Consider the following 17,887-nt stretch of genomic DNA (forward strand, 5'->3'; position numbering starts at 1 on the left):
GATTCTCCTCAGCGAGTCAACTTCAGACTTCAGATTATTTGCATGAGAGCATTTATTTTTGGTTTTGACGTGTGCGCTCGAGCGTTGCTAATAAATCTACGCTTGCAGAAGAAGTGAAGGCCGTGACAGAAGGTCTTACTCCAGACTGTGTGTGGGGTTTAAACCCGAGTCCTGGATGAACATAAACATCAGTGTGAAAATGAATCCGCTTGTGTTCATGTGTTAATGTGAACTTTTTGGGTCTGAGATCTCACCAGGTCTGGTGTCTGTTCTTCAGAAGGAGAGAAACTGTGAATCCTGACAGTAAACGATGGGCAAACAGATCTATTTTAGGCCCCGAGGCAGAGCTGCACGAGCGCATGCCTTACTGGAAGAGAGTGATGTAAGGTGCTATGAAGAGATCTTGATCACAGACACCTGTGGTTTCACTACTTGACCTGAACCCGTTCTCTCTCTCTCTCTCTCTCTCTCTCTCTCTCTCTCTCTCTCTCTCTCTCTCTCTCTCTCTCTCTTATTTTACCCTTTAGATTTTTATTCTTTCACTTTTTTCTTTCTCATGCATTTTTTCGAAGACGTTGTTTTTAGATCACTTTTGATATTTTTAGTTGTGTCTGTGGGGTAATGAAACGCAGGAAGCTGTTGTTCTTGGCTGCTGATGTTTTTCCCGTATGCGCCGTGACGCTGTGGCTAACGCTAATCTACTGTAATAATGAGACACGGCTCTCTAGTGACCTCGACACAATACGTGTGTGTTCAAATTCCTCTTGTGTACAAAATACATACATTATTACACACACACACACACACACACACACACACACACACACACACACATTTACCCATTTACTTGAATTGTTTTTCTGCACGGGAAGAGTTTTTTTTTTTTTGCCTGGTTTGCAGGTTTCTTTCTTTTCCTCATTGTTTAAAATCACACACAGACACTCAGTGACTTTCGGTAAGAGAAGAGCCCTTACCCCCCCACCCCCCACCCTCGGGGCTTAGCTTCCTCTTAACGTAGTGCACTAATTCACCACTTGTTAGTCACATTTGGCCAGTGTATATGTGTGTGTGTGTGTGTGTGTGTGTGTGTGTGTGTGTGTGTGTGTGTGTGTGTGTGTGTGTGTGTGTGTGTGTGTGTGTGTGCGTGTTACAGTCTGGACGGTCCGAGCATCTGGACTGTCTTTTCTCATTCCACTTCGAACCCTCATGAGCGCTCATCACAGCTCAGACTCGGATCACTAGTAAGCTTCATGACATGAACGTAATGAAATCATCAGCAGGTTATGGAGGTCAGACACAGGGTGTGTTTATTAGACCTACATGTTAGTTATTTATAAAGGATTTTAATTTATTATGCAGGAGTTGTTTTTCCAGACTGCATTATTACCTGATTCCCAAACAGTTGCTTCCTCGTCTGTTTTTGTGCCTTTGTTCCGAGCTCGGTGGACGTCTCAAGGCATGTTCGAGTGCAGCGTGATGTTCACCACAGGGTGGGAGTGGAATTAAAACTACATGCATAAACCGGTTTACAGATGGAGTCTGGAGAGCGGCGAGGCTGAGACGAAGCGTGACCTTATTTATTTTATAAGTTTCTTTGCTTGACGAATCTTTCATTTGCCTTTTTTTTAAACTGAAGATGCAAAACAGAAGAATGTCGATGCAAATACTCTCCTTCAGCACGAAGCCTGAGAGTGACTTCTGAACACACAGACAAAATCAGCACTGATCACTAATAATGAGAAAGTTCATCGATTTACGCCGTTAAATAAAGTTTCCTATTGTGACGTATTTGATTTTATGTCTGACTCAAACTGCATTTGAACACATGCCTTTATAACCTTCATGGAGAATCATGAGAAGGTTATCTGCATGCACCAGACCTCCCGGGTTCCTCACCACATTCTGCAATGCAGTAAATCTCGTTGTTTTTCTATTTGTAAATCTTCAAGTATTTCTAGAACTCACTGATGTGCTGGGATTTTGCTTGATATTGTTAACAAAAAAACATCCAGCGAGACATCATGAGACATGACATTCTCTGTGATAGGAAACTCTTTACAACAGTGATGAGCAGAAAAGCATGTCAGAATGCATGCAGGATTTTCACAGCGCTTCTTTAATCTGTTCGTCTCTGAGATCAGCTGATTAGTTTCTGTACCAGTTTTATAGTAAATCATTGAAATGTTAGTAAACAAAATAAAAACAAAACCGTATGAACAGCACACAGAATTTATCCTGCTGGTCCTGTGGAGGAGGTTCATGATAGAAGTATGTTTGATGTGAGATGGTATTTCAGTATGGAAGAATGTGTTGTGGTTGATGTGGAATGCTGGGGGATTCCCTGCTCACTGCTTCAGTCTAGAAGGTTCAGGGCAGTGGCTCAGTGTTCCTGAAACCCTACGCTCCATTCATGCAGTTAGGAGATGAAACAAAGCCAGTGTCTGACACACACACATTATATCTGACTTTTTATTTCCTCACCACACCCTGGTGTAGAAGTGTTCAGGTTAAACTGCAGATCTTAATCATTGAGAACCACATGCATCAGCGGGGTTTGAGTACCTGACCCCCGCACTGTGGTGTTTAAGTACCTGACCCTCCCACTGTGGTGTTTGAGTTTGTGACCCCCGCACTGTGGGGTTTAAGTTTGTGACCCCTGCACTGTGGTTTTCAAGTACCTGACCCCCCGCACTGTGGTGTTTGAGTTTGTGACCCCTGCACTGTGGTGTTTAAGTACCTGACCCCCGCACTGTGGTGTTTGAGTTTGTGACCCCTGCACTGTGGTGTTTATGTACCTGACCCTCACACTGTGGTGTTTGAGTTTGTGACACCCGCACTGTGGTGTTTGAGTTTGTGACCCCTGCACTGTGGTGTTTAAGTACCTGACCCCCGCACTGTGGTGTTTGAGTTTGTGACCCCTGCACTGTGGTGTTTATGTACCTGACCCTCACACTGTGGTGTTTGAGTTTGTGACCCCTGCACTGTGGTGTTTAAGTACCTGACCCTCACACTGTGGTGTTTGAGTTTGTGACCCCCGCATTGTGGTGTTTGAGTTTGTGACGCCTGCACTGTGGTGTTTAAATTTGTGACCCCCGCACTGTGGTGTTTAAGTACCTGACCCTCACACTGTGGTGTTTGAGTTTATGACCCCCGCACTGTGGTGTTTGAGTTTGTGACCCCCGCACTGTGGTGTTTGAGTTTATGACCCCCACACTGTGGTGTTTGAGTTTGTGACCCCCACACTGTGGTGTTTGAGTTTGTGACCCCCGCACTGTGGTGTTTGAGTTCCTGACCCCTGCACTGTGGTGTTGGAGTTTGCGAAGGTGTTTCAGTGGTGTTAGCGCAGGAAAACTCATGATTGTGAAAACTTGGTCTAAATTTGGTCATACATGTGGTTTATAAAAGCACTGCTGGGAAACACAAAGTGCTTGTTTAAGCAGGAAACTGAGTAGAATATGAAGTGGAAGAGGAACATCGCTGTGACAGGACGCTGCTGTCAGACCACAGGGGCAGATAAACATGTCACCTCTTTAGTGTTTAGAACTTCACTAGGTCACTGGGTTTACTAAACATGCCTTATCAGCTTAACCTCACACCAAATACCCCACACCTCATACCTTATATCCCACACCTCATACCTCATACCCTTCACCTCCTACACCTTATACCCCCATACCTCATTCACCACACCTCATACCTCATACCCCATACCCCACACCTTATACACCCATACCTCATTCACCACACCTCATACCCCATACCCCACACCTTATACCCCCATACCTCATTCACCACACCTCATACCCCATACCCCATACCCCACACCTTATACACCCATACCTCATTCACCACATCTCATACCCCATACCCCACACCTTATACCCCCATACCTCATTCACCACACCTCATACCTCATACCCCATACCCCACACCTTATACACCCATACCTCATTCACCACACCTCATACCCCATTCCCCACACCTTATACCCCATACCTCATCCACCACACCTCATACCTCATACCCCATACCCCACACCTTATACCCTCATACCTCATTCACCACACCTCATACCTCATACCCCACACCTTATACCCCCATACCTCATTCACCACACCTCATACCCTATACCCCATACCCCACACCTTATACCCTCATACCTCATTCACCACACCTCATACCCCATACCCTACACCTTATACCCCCATACCTCATTCACCACACCTCATACCTCATACCCCATACCTCATTCACTACACCTCATACCTCATACCCCATACCCCACTCCTTATACCCCCATATCTTATTCACTACACCTCATACCTCATACCCCATACCCCACACCTTATACCCCCATACCTCATTCACCACACCTCATACCTCATACCCAATATCCCACACCTTATACCCCCCATACCTCATTCACCACACCTCATACGTCATACCCTATACCCCATGCCCTACACCTTATACCCCCATACCTCATTCACTAAACCTCATACCCCATACCGTATACCCCTATACCTCATTCACCACACCTCATACCTCATACCCCATACCCCACACCTTTTAACCCCTTATACCTCATTCACCACACCTCATACCCCATACCTTATACCCCCATACCTCATTTACCACACCTCATACCCTATACCCCATGCCCTACACCTTATACACCATACCCCGCACCTAATTCCCCATACCCCACACCTTATACCCCCATACCTCATTCACCACACATCATACCTCATATCCCACACCTTATACCCCCATACCTCATTCACCACACCTCATATCTCATACCCCATACCCCACACCTTATACCCCCATACCTTATTCACCACACCTCATACCCCATACCCCACACCTCATACCCCCATACCTCATTTACCACACCTCATACCTCATACTCCATGCCCCACACCTTATACCCCCCATACCTTATTCACTACCCCTCATACCCCATACTCCATACCCTTACACCTTATAACCCCCCATACCTCATTCACCACACCTCATACCTCATTCACCACACCTCCTACCCCATACCCCACACCTCATACACCACACCTCATACACCATACCCCACATCTTGTACCTCATACCCCATACCCCACACCTTATATCCCCTATACCCTACAGCCCATACCCCACACCTCATTCCCCATACCCTGTACATCACACCCCATACCAGCTTGGCTGTAGACTTGTTGAAGTTGAAAAATTCTGCAGTGTAACTTTTCCTCAGGTTTTTTGTTTTGTTCTGCATTAATCTTTTAAATTGGATCAACAAATGTTTTGCTGCAGTGATTTGTAAAATGAACCACTAAAAGACTGAAGGATTCTGATCTGTTATTATTTATTAATCCACAACATGAAACCATCACATCAGAATATACAAAAACATAAAAAAATAATTAATATTAATGATATAGCATATAATAAAGTATATAAATTAACAGAATTACAAAATAATACAGTATATTTGTAAATAAATTAATTTAATAAAAATTATAAAATAAATAAATAGAATAAATAAAAAGGGAGGCTTATCAAAATAAGTATAAAATGATTCAAATATAATATAAAAAAAATAATTGTAAATAAAACAAATAAAACAAAAAAATAATTAATAAAATCTATAAATTTCAGTGAATTAATAAAAAAAGCAATACAATTGATTAAATAAAAAAGAAACAGAAGATGGTTCTTATTTTCTATTTATTTATTAATTTATTTTATTTATTATTTTGTTGTCAAGATTTGGGCTTAGTAGAAGAAGAATAATGATTTTAATTAGTCCTTACAGAAATGATTGTTGGTGAATTTTCTGAAACACCTGGATCATGTGTAACATCTGCACGTATATAAACGCACTGTACTCAGTGTTGCTCTGCTCATGAGGGAAAACTCTGCAATCGGAATACTCGATGTTGTCCGTCTGTACGATCAGCGTAACTCATTAAACACGTTTAGTGAACTTTCCGGTCCTTGGAAAAAGCAGGTTGCGTGCAGTGTTTTCTGTTGCGACAGGAACAAACAGGTTTCTCTGGTTTGAGTCAGAGCTGGCTTCAGTACCACACGCAGGATGTAATGTTTCATTCAGTACTGAAACAACTGTCAAATCTCCTCAGATTCTCCGTGGAAATGTTCAGTCCTCCGAGGCCGGCTTTCCCAGAATTTTCAAGGGAGTGTAAGATTTTCCTTCTGTTCTGTTGAAAACACACTGGTGTTCTCCTTAGATTTCTTGAGCTGTGACAATTATAAACTTCTACATCTATACACTTATCTACTTATATATCTTTTCTACTTATACATCTGTACACTTATAAACCTATACATCTGTACACTTATAAACCTATACATCTGTACACTTATAAACTTATACATCTGTACACGTATAAACTTATACATCTGTACACTTATACACTTATACATCTGTACACTTATAAACTTATACATCTGTACACTTATACATCTGTACACATATAAACTTATACATCTGTACACTTATACACTTATACATCTGTACACTTATACACTTATACATCTGTACACTTATACATCTGTACACTTATACATCTGTATACTTAAAAACCTATACATCTGTACACTTATACACTAATACATCTGTACACTTATACACTAATACATCTGTACACTTATACACTAATACATCTGTACACTTATACACTTATACATCTGTACACTAATACATCTGTACACTTATACACTTATACATCTGTACACTTATAAACTTGTACATCTGTACACTTATACATCTGTACACTTATACACTAATACATCTGTACACTTATACACTAATACATCTGTACACTTATACACTAATACATCTGTACACTTATACACTTATACATCTGTACACTAATACATCTGTACACTTATACACTAATACATCTGTACACTTATACACTTATACATCTGTACACTTATACACTAATACATCTGTACACTTATACACTTATACATCTGTACACTAATACATCTGTACACTTATACACTAATACATCTGTACACTTATACACTTATACATCTGTACACTAATACATCTGTACACTTATACACTAATACATCTGTACACTTATACACTTATACATCTGTACACTAATACATCTGTACACTTATACACTAATACATCTGTACACTTATACACTAATACATCTGTACACTTATAAACTTGTACATCTGTACACTTATACATCTGTACACTTATACACTAATACATCTGTACACTTATACACTAATACATCTGTACACTTATACACTTATACATCTGTACACTTATACATCTGTACACTTATACACTTATACATCTGTACACTTATACACTTATACATCTGTACACTTATACATCTGTACACTTATACACTTATACATCTGTACACTTATACACTTATACATCTGTACACTTATACATCTGTACACTTATACACTTATACATCTGTACACTTATACACTAATACATCTGTACACTTATACACTTATACATCTGTACACTTATACACTTATACATCTGTACACTTATACACTTATACATCTGTACACTTATACACTTATACATCTGTACACTTATACACTTATACATCTGTACACTTATACATCTGTACACTTATACATCTGTACACTTATACATCTGTACACTTATACACTTATACATCTGTACACTTATACACTTATACATCTGTACACTTATACATCTGTACACTTATACATCTGTACACTTATACACTTATACATCTGTACACTTATACACTTATACATCTGTACACTTATACACTTATACATCTGTACACTTATACATCTGTACACTTATACATCTGTACACTTATACACTTATACATCTGTACACTTATACATCTGTACACTTATACACTAATACATCTGTACACTTATACACTTATACATCTGTACACTTATACACTAATACATCTGTACACTTATACACTTATACATCTGTACACTTATAAACTTATACATCTGTACACTTATACATCTGTACACTTATACATCTGTACACTAATACATCTGTACACTTATACACTTATACATCTGTACACTTATAAACTTATACATCTGTACACTTATACATCTGTACACTTATACACTAATACATCTGTACACTTATACACTTATACATCTGTACACTTATAAACTTATACATCTGTACACTTATACACTAATACATCTGTACACTTATACACTTATACATCTGTACACTTATAAACTTATACATCTGTACACTTATACATCTGTAATACTTATAAACTTATACATCTGTACACTTATACATCTGTACACTTATACATCTGTACACTTATAAACTTGTACATCTGTACACTTATACATCTGTACACATATAAACTTATACATCTGTACACTTATACACTAATACATCTGTACACTTATAAACTTATACATCTGTACACTTATACATCTGTACACTTATACATCTGTACACTTATACATCTGTACACTTATAAACCTATACATCTGTACACTTATACACTAATACATCTGTACACTTATAAACCTATACATCTGTACACTTATACACTTATACATCTGTACACTTATACATCTGTACACTTATACATCTGTACACTTATACACTTATACATCTGTACACTTATACACTAATACATCTGTACACTTATAAACCTATACATCTGTACACTTATACACTAATACATCTGTACACTTATACACTTATACATCTGTACACTTATACATCTGTACACTTATAAACCTATACATCTGTACACTTATACACTAATACATCTGTACACTTATAAACCTATACATCTGTACACTTATACACTTATACATCTGTACACTTATACATCTGTACACTTATACATCTGTACACTTATACACTTATACATCTGTACACTTATACACTAATACATCTGTACACTTATAAACCTATACATCTGTACACTTATACACTAATACATCTGTACACTTATACACTTATACATCTGTACACTTATACATCTGTACACTTATAAACCTATACATCTGTACACTTATACACTAATACATCTGTACACTTATAAACCTATACATCTGTACACTTATACACTTATACATCTGTACACTTATACATCTGTACACTTATACATCTGTACACTTATACACTTATACATCTGTACACTTATACACTTATACATCTGTACACTTATACATCTGTACACTTATAAACCTATACATCTGTACACTTATACACTAATACATCTGTACACTTATAAACCTATACATCTGTACACTTATACACTAATACATCTGTACACTTATAAACTTATACATCTGTACACTTATACATCTGTACACTTATACACTTATACATCTGTACACTTATACACTTATACATCTGTACACTTATACATCTGTACACTTATACACTTATACATCTGTACACTTATACACTAATACATCTGTACACTTATACATCTGTACACTTATACACTTATACATCTGTACACTTATACACTTATACATCTGTACACTTATACACTTATACATCTGTACACTTATACATCTGTACACTTATACACTTATACATCTGTACACTTATACACTAATACATCTGTACACTTATACATCTGTACACTTATACACTTATACATCTGTACACTTATACACTTATACATCTGTACACTTATACACTAATACATCTGTACACTTATACATCTGTACACTTATACACTTATACATCTGTACACTTATACACTTATACATCTGTACACTTATACATCTGTACACTTATACATCTGTACACTTATACACTTATACATCTGTACACTTATACACTTATACATCTGTACACTTATACACTTATACATCTGTACACTTATACACTTATACATCTGTACACTTATACATCTGTACACTTATACATCTGTACACTTATACACTTATACATCTGTACACTTATACACTTATACATCTGTACACTTATACATCTGTACACTTATACATCTGTACACTTATACACTCATACATCTGTACACTTATACACTTGTACATCTGTACACTTATACATCTGTACACTTATACATCTGTACACTTATACACTCATACATCTGTACACTTATACACTTATACATCTGTACACTTATACACTTGTACATCTGTACACTTATACACTCATACATCTGTACACTTATACACTTATACATCTGTACACTTATACACTTGTACATCTGTACACTTATACACTTATACATCTGTACACTTATACACTTATACATCTGTACACTTATACACTCATACATCTGTACACTTATACACTTATACATCTGTACACTTATACACTTTTACATCTGTACACTTATACATCTGTACACTTATAAACTTGTACATCTGTACACTTATACATCTGTACACATATAAACTTATACATCTGTACACTTATACACTAATACATCTGTACACTTATAAACTTATACATCTGTACACTTATACATCTGTACACTTATACATCTGTACACTTATACATCTGTACACTTATAAACCTATACATCTGTACACTTATACACTAATACATCTGTACACTTATAAACCTATACATCTGTACACTTATACACTTATACATCTGTACACTTATACATCTGTACACTTATACATCTGTACACTTATACACTTATACATCTGTACACTTATACACTAATACATCTGTACACTTATAAACCTATACATCTGTACACTTATACACTAATACATCTGTACACTTATACACTTATACATCTGTACACTTATACATCTGTACACTTATAAACCTATACATCTGTACACTTATACACTAATACATCTGTACACTTATAAACCTATACATCTGTACACTTATACACTTATACATCTGTACACTTATACATCTGTACACTTATACATCTGTACACTTATACACTTATACATCTGTACACTTATACACTAATACATCTGTACACTTATAAACCTATACATCTGTACACTTATACACTAATACATCTGTACACTTATACACTTATACATCTGTACACTTATACATCTGTACACTTATAAACCTATACATCTGTACACTTATACACTAATACATCTGTACACTTATAAACCTATACATCTGTACACTTATACACTTATACATCTGTACACTTATACATCTGTACACTTATACATCTGTACACTTATACACTTATACATCTGTACACTTATACACTTATACATCTGTACACTTATACACTTATACATCTGTACACTTATACATCTGTACACTTATAAACCTATACATCTGTACACTTATACACTAATACATCTGTACACTTATAAACTTATACATCTGTACACTTATACATCTGTACACTTATACACTTATACATCTGTACACTTATACACTTATACATCTGTACACTAATACATCTGTACACTTATAAACCTATACATCTGTACACTTATACACTAATACATCTGTACACTTATAAACTTATTCATCTGTACACTTATACATCTGTACACTTATACACTTATACATCTGTACACTTATACACTTATACATCTGTACACTTATACATCTGTACACTTATACACTTATACATCTGTACACTTATACACTAATACATCTGTACACTTATACATCTGTACACTTATACACTTATACATCTGTACACTTATACACTTATACATCTGTACACTTATACACTTATACATCTGTACACTTATACATCTGTACACTTATACACTTATACATCTGTACACTTATACACTAATACATCTGTACACTTATACATCTGTACCCTTATACACTTATACATCTGTACACTTATACACTAATACATCTGTACACTTATAAACCTATACATCTGTACACTTATACACTTATACATCTGTACACTTATACATCTGTACACTTATACATCTGTACACTTATACACTTATACATCTGTACACTTATACACTTATACATCTGTACACTTATACACTTATACATCTGTACACTTATACATCTGTACACTTATAAACCTATACATCTGTACACTTATACACTAATACATCTGTACACTTATAAACTTATACATCTGTACACTTATACATCTGTACACTTATACACTTATACATCTGTACACTTATACACTTATACATCTGTACACTAATACATCTGTACACTTATAAACCTATACATCTGTACACTTATACACTAATACATCTGTACACTTATAAACTTATACATCTGTACACTTATACATCTGTACACTTATACACTTATACATCTGTACACTTATACATCTGTACACTTATAAACCTATACATCTGTACACTTATACACTAATACATCTGTACACTTATACATCTGTACACTTATACACTTATACATCTGTACACTTATACATCTGTACACTTATAAACCTATACATCTGTACACTTATACATCTGTACACTTATACATCTGTACACTTATACACTTATACATCTGTACACTTATACATCTGTACACTTATAAACCTATACATCTGTACACTTATACACTAATACATCTGTACACTTATAAACTTATACATCTGTACACTTATACATCTGTACACTTATACACTTATACATCTGTACACTTATACACTTATACATCTGTACACTTATACATCTGTACACTTATACACTTATACATCTGTACACTTATACACTAATACATCTGTACACTTATACATCTGTACACTTATACACTTATACATCTGTACACTTATACACTTATACATCTGTACACTTATACATCTGTACACTTATACACTTATACATCTGTACACTTATACACTAATACATCTGTACACTTATACATCTGTACCCTTATACACTTATACATCTGTACACTTATACACTTATACATCTGTACACTTATACACTAATACATCTGTACACTTATACATCTGTACACTTATACACTTATACATCTGTACACTTATACACTTATACATCTGTACACTTATACATCTGTACACTTATACATCTGTACACTTATACACTTATACATCTGTACACTTATACACTTATACATCTGTACACTTATACATCTGTACACTTATACATCTGTACACTTATACATCTGTACACTTATACACTTATACATCTGTACACTTATACACTTATACATCTGTACACTTATACATCTGTACACTTATACATCTGTACACTTATACACTCATACATCTGTACACTTATACACTTGTACATCTGTACACTTATACATCTGTACACTTATACATCTGTACACTTATACACTCATACATCTGTACACTTATACACTTATACATCTGTACACTTATACACTTGTACATCTGTACACTTATACACTCATACATCTGTACACTTATACACTTATACATCTGTACACTTATACACTTGTACATCTGTACACTTATACACTTATACATCTATACACTTATACACTTATACATCTGTACACTTATACATCTGTACACTTATAAACCTATACATCTGTACACTTATACACTAATACATCTGTACACTTATAAACCTATACATCTGTACACTTATACACTAATACATCTGTACACTTATACACTTATACATCTGTACACTTATACATCTGTACACTTATACACTTATACATCTGTACACTTATACACTAATACATCTGTACACTAATACATCTGTACACTTATACATCTGTACACTTATAAACCTATACATCTGTACACTTATACACTAATACATCTGTACACTTATAAACCTATACATCTGTACACTTATACACTAATACATCTGTACACTTATACACTTATACATCTGTACACTTATACACTTATACATCTGTACACTTATACACTTATACATCTGTACACTTATACACTAATACATCTGTACACTTATACATCTGTACACTTATACACTTATACATCTGTACACTTATACACTTATACATCTGTACACTTATACATCTGTACACTTATACATCTGTACACTTATACACTTATACATCTGTACACTTATACACTTATACATCTGTACACTTATACATCTGTACACTTATACATCTGTACACTTATACACTTATACATCTGTACACTTATACACTTATACATCTGTACACTTATACATCTGTACACTTATACACTCATACATCTGTACACTTATACACTTGTACATCTGTACACTTATACATCTGTACACTTATACATCTGTACACTTATACACTCATACATCTGTACACTTATACACTTATACATCTGTACACTTATACACTTGTACATCTGTACACTTATACACTCATACATCTGTACACTTATACACTTATACATCTGTACACTTATACACTTGTACATCTGTACACTTATACACTTTTACATCTGTACACTTATACACTTGTACATCTGTACACTTATACACTTTTACATCTGTACACTTATACACTTTTACATCTGTACACTTATAAACCTATACATCTGTACAGTGCAGCCGGATACTCAGGGTAGTTACTTTTATGACCCTCGCGAGTAACAGAAGTGGCGAGGTTCTGACTCTTTTTTTGATGGTTCCTATTTCGAGTGAAATTGTACTGTACTGTAAACTCACCAAAAATTGTAAATTACTACTTGAAATGAATAATACAATAATAATAGATTAATAATAAAAATAGTTTTTTTTAACATTTTTATGTAATTTATTAGTTCAATCTCTGTTTTGAAATGTTACTCCGAGTTACACTTAATTCAGTTCCAAATGAAAAGTTGCTAACTATTGAGGTCGCGAGTGTCAAGGTCATGAGTTTTTAGTTTCCACTTTCCACTTACACACGTATAAACTTATACAGTTATACATTAATAGCTATAAGTTAAAATCAGATTTTTCTTAATGTCTTCAACTGCATAAGGTAAAGTTACAGGTACAGGTACTATTTCCTCATTCCATCATCCAAAAGTATTTCAGATCGTAATGTTAGACCAATTAAACATTTCACAGTGTTTTAGATCTGCTGTATTCCTGCACACAGATCAGAGACACATTATTATTTGTTTTATTTAGATTCATAAAATATGTTTTATGGAAATGTGTATATATATATATATATATCAGTATAAATATATGTGATGATCTCTCAATGCTTATGATGATTTTGTTATTATTTTTGGATCAAATGTTATGTAAATAATGGTGCGATTTATAACTTTTTTTATTTTTTCATTATATCATCTTTAATGATTCAGCAGTATTTTTTTTTTTACTCAGACAGTAAAAAAGGCAGATTTGTAAAACAGACATGAGTGATAAGAGCGATTGGCTAATAACAGCTTTACTGTGTACTGAGCTGATCGATATCTTATCACTGAGGGTGTAGAAACTTCTCCCAAAATATTATTGTTCATTATTTAGTCGATTTTAGCCAAAACCTATTTATGCATATATATATATATATATATATATATATGGGTTTTATTTGTTTATTTATTTATTTGCTTTTATTTATTTGTTTGTTTGTTTGTTTGTTTATTCCTGAAATTTCACAGTGATGTTTAAGTGGATTTTCTAAAAAAATAACAATCATGTTTCACCATCTCAGGTGTCTATAGTTGGGTTCCTGGTGTGGTTTCCAATAGTAACAAAATGATGCTGTGTCCAGGGACCAAAGCAGAATAGATTTTTTTCCGTCCACGTCCGAGCTCATGTGTGATTAAAAAAAAAGAGAAGAACATTTCCCTGAGATAAGGATTTGAATCCACTGAGTGATTAAGTCCTTCATAATGATCTGTAAACACCTTTATTATTGTTCAGGATCAGAGAGTGGATCCGATCCCAGCACTGAATTCACACAACTTCAGACATTCGTTTTTACTCTGGAGGCAATTTACAGAGAAAACCCACACCATGGCCATGGATTTATTCAGGATTAGTGTCTTTATGTTTCCTGCTGGTGTAAATACTGATAAAGGTTTCAGTGATCTGGGTGACTGAAAGAAATATTGTTAAGCTGCAATATAGACATGAAATTCTTAGCATTATGAAGTTCCTGATCATCATATAGTGAAAGGTTTTAGCATGATATAATCCTTCTCTCTCTCTCTCTCTCTTTCTCTCTCTCTCTCTCTCTCTCTCTCTCTCTCTCTCTCTCTCTCTCTCTCTCTCTCTCTCTCTCTCTGTAGGACCTGGTATGTATTGATGATCTGACTGAAATCTCCCCCATTTCTACGGACCCTCTGTCTGACTTTGTAGATGTCATTCCTGTACCTACCATATGGGACATCAATACACCAACACCGACTCAGGAGGTAAGACTGATTCACCCCCCACCCACCCACACATACATCGAACAAAGCGACCGCGAACTTCCTCTGAATTCCAATATTGTTTTTCTGCACTCCTACACTCAAGCGCTATGTGTTCGCTCTGCACTCGAGATGTCACATTTTCACACGTTCGTTTCTGCCACTGATTTACTTTCAGTCCTGTGTTTTTGCTTCTTTTCTTCTCTTTAGCAGTATTCCAACCGGTTTCAGGATATACGAAGTTTAGCTGATATCACAGCACTTATCAGCACACCGCCACCTGTTCAGGTCAGCGTCTCATTACACCGGAACAGGAAATGAGATGAAATCATCCTTGTGTATAAACAGTGTTTATAATTATAGTGATTTCATAATAATTCATTACAATTGTACAGTTTCCTACAGTTTACTTTTACTTTAGAAATTAATAGAACTGAGTAAATCAGAACTCAGAATTCAGTGTTCTGCTCTGAGATCTTGCTTTCACATTCATTTATTGTTATTTGTTTGATATGTAGAGAAACCTGTAGTCTTTATCTAGGTGATTAATTATAACTGGTCCATGTGTGTGTGTGTGTGTGTGTGTGTGTGTGTGTGTGTGTGTGTGTGTGTGCGCGTGTGTGTGCTACAGCGTTCTCAGCCAGAAGAGGAGGAAGAGATAGAGGAAGAAGAGACAGAAGAGCTCGGCCATGTAAACACCTATGCTGATTACAAACCTTCTAAATGTAGGCCCTGCCCCCTTTTCATTTTTCACACCTTCATATCTGATTATCTCTCTTCCTCCTCTTATATCAGACATCTTTATTATCTGTTCAGCCTCTATAGGAAACTCACATCCTGACCGTGTAGTGGAGACCAACACACTTTCAAGCGTTCCTCCACCAGACATCACCTACACACTCTCTATCCCTGAGGCCATCATCCAGTGTGGGGTGCTCTCTGCCCTGCAGCTCGAGGCCATCATCTACGCCTGCCAAGTACATGCAGTAGCATACTACACACACACACACACACACACACACACACACACACACACACACACACACACGTTCATAATTAGTGGTGGATGAAGTGCATAAAGCAGGTGGTTTTATTAAAAGTAGAGACTCAGACTCCAGTAAAAGTAAAAGTTCTGTCACTTGAGTAAAAGTACAAAACCTTTTGTTTTCAAAGTTTCCAAAGTAGTGATTTATTATAACTATAATGTTCCTATGATCATTTTTATCACAAGATTCTTTAATCACGCAGTTTCTGTGTAAAGACTCGAATGTGACTCTCAGCACAACACATTCGCACCCCACATCGTCACATATCGACGCTGTGGATGTTGCGTCCGACGGGGTCCACATCCGACGACAAGGGTACCCCCTTCACGTCGCTTTTCGACGTAGAGGGACGGGAAAGCCTTCGCATTGCTTTTTTGACGCAGATGGACGGGACCCCATTTGCGGGTTACGGTTAGGGTTTGGTTTAGGGTTAGGGTTTCGGGTTAGGGTTCGGGTTAGGGTTTGGGTTAAGGTTAGGGTTAGGCTTTGGTTTAGGGTTAGGGTTCGGGTTAGGGTTTGGGTTAAGGTTAGGGTTCGGGTTAGGGTTTGGTTTAGGGTTAGGGTTCGGGTTAGGGT

The 17,887-nt window shown here is 36.0% G+C and overlaps 1 protein-coding gene across 6 annotated transcripts in view; it reads left to right on the top strand.

Annotated features, from left to right (window-relative positions):
- The window catches only part of sbno2b (strawberry notch homolog 2b), a 94,928-nt gene that overhangs the window by 45,579 nt on the left and 31,462 nt on the right, over positions 1–17,887 (top strand). For 3 of the 6 annotated variants that reach the window (XM_083559003.1, XM_083559005.1, XM_083559007.1), the window contains 4 exons: positions 16,143–16,268; positions 16,479–16,553; positions 16,897–16,990; positions 17,082–17,242. In XM_083559003.1, the coding sequence (XP_083415129.1) occupies positions 16,143–16,268; positions 16,479–16,553; positions 16,897–16,990; positions 17,082–17,242 (456 nt within the window). Of the gene's footprint in view, positions 1–16,142; positions 16,269–16,475; positions 16,554–16,896; positions 16,991–17,081; positions 17,243–17,887 lie in introns of all 6 variants that reach the window. The other 3 variants (XM_083559002.1, XM_083559004.1, XM_083559006.1) reach the window with 1 other exon arrangement.

The sequence above is a fragment of the Silurus aristotelis genome (genome assembly GCF_946808225.1).
Source record: "Silurus aristotelis genome assembly, chromosome: 13".
Lineage (NCBI taxonomy): Eukaryota > Metazoa > Chordata > Actinopteri > Siluriformes > Siluridae > Silurus > Silurus aristotelis.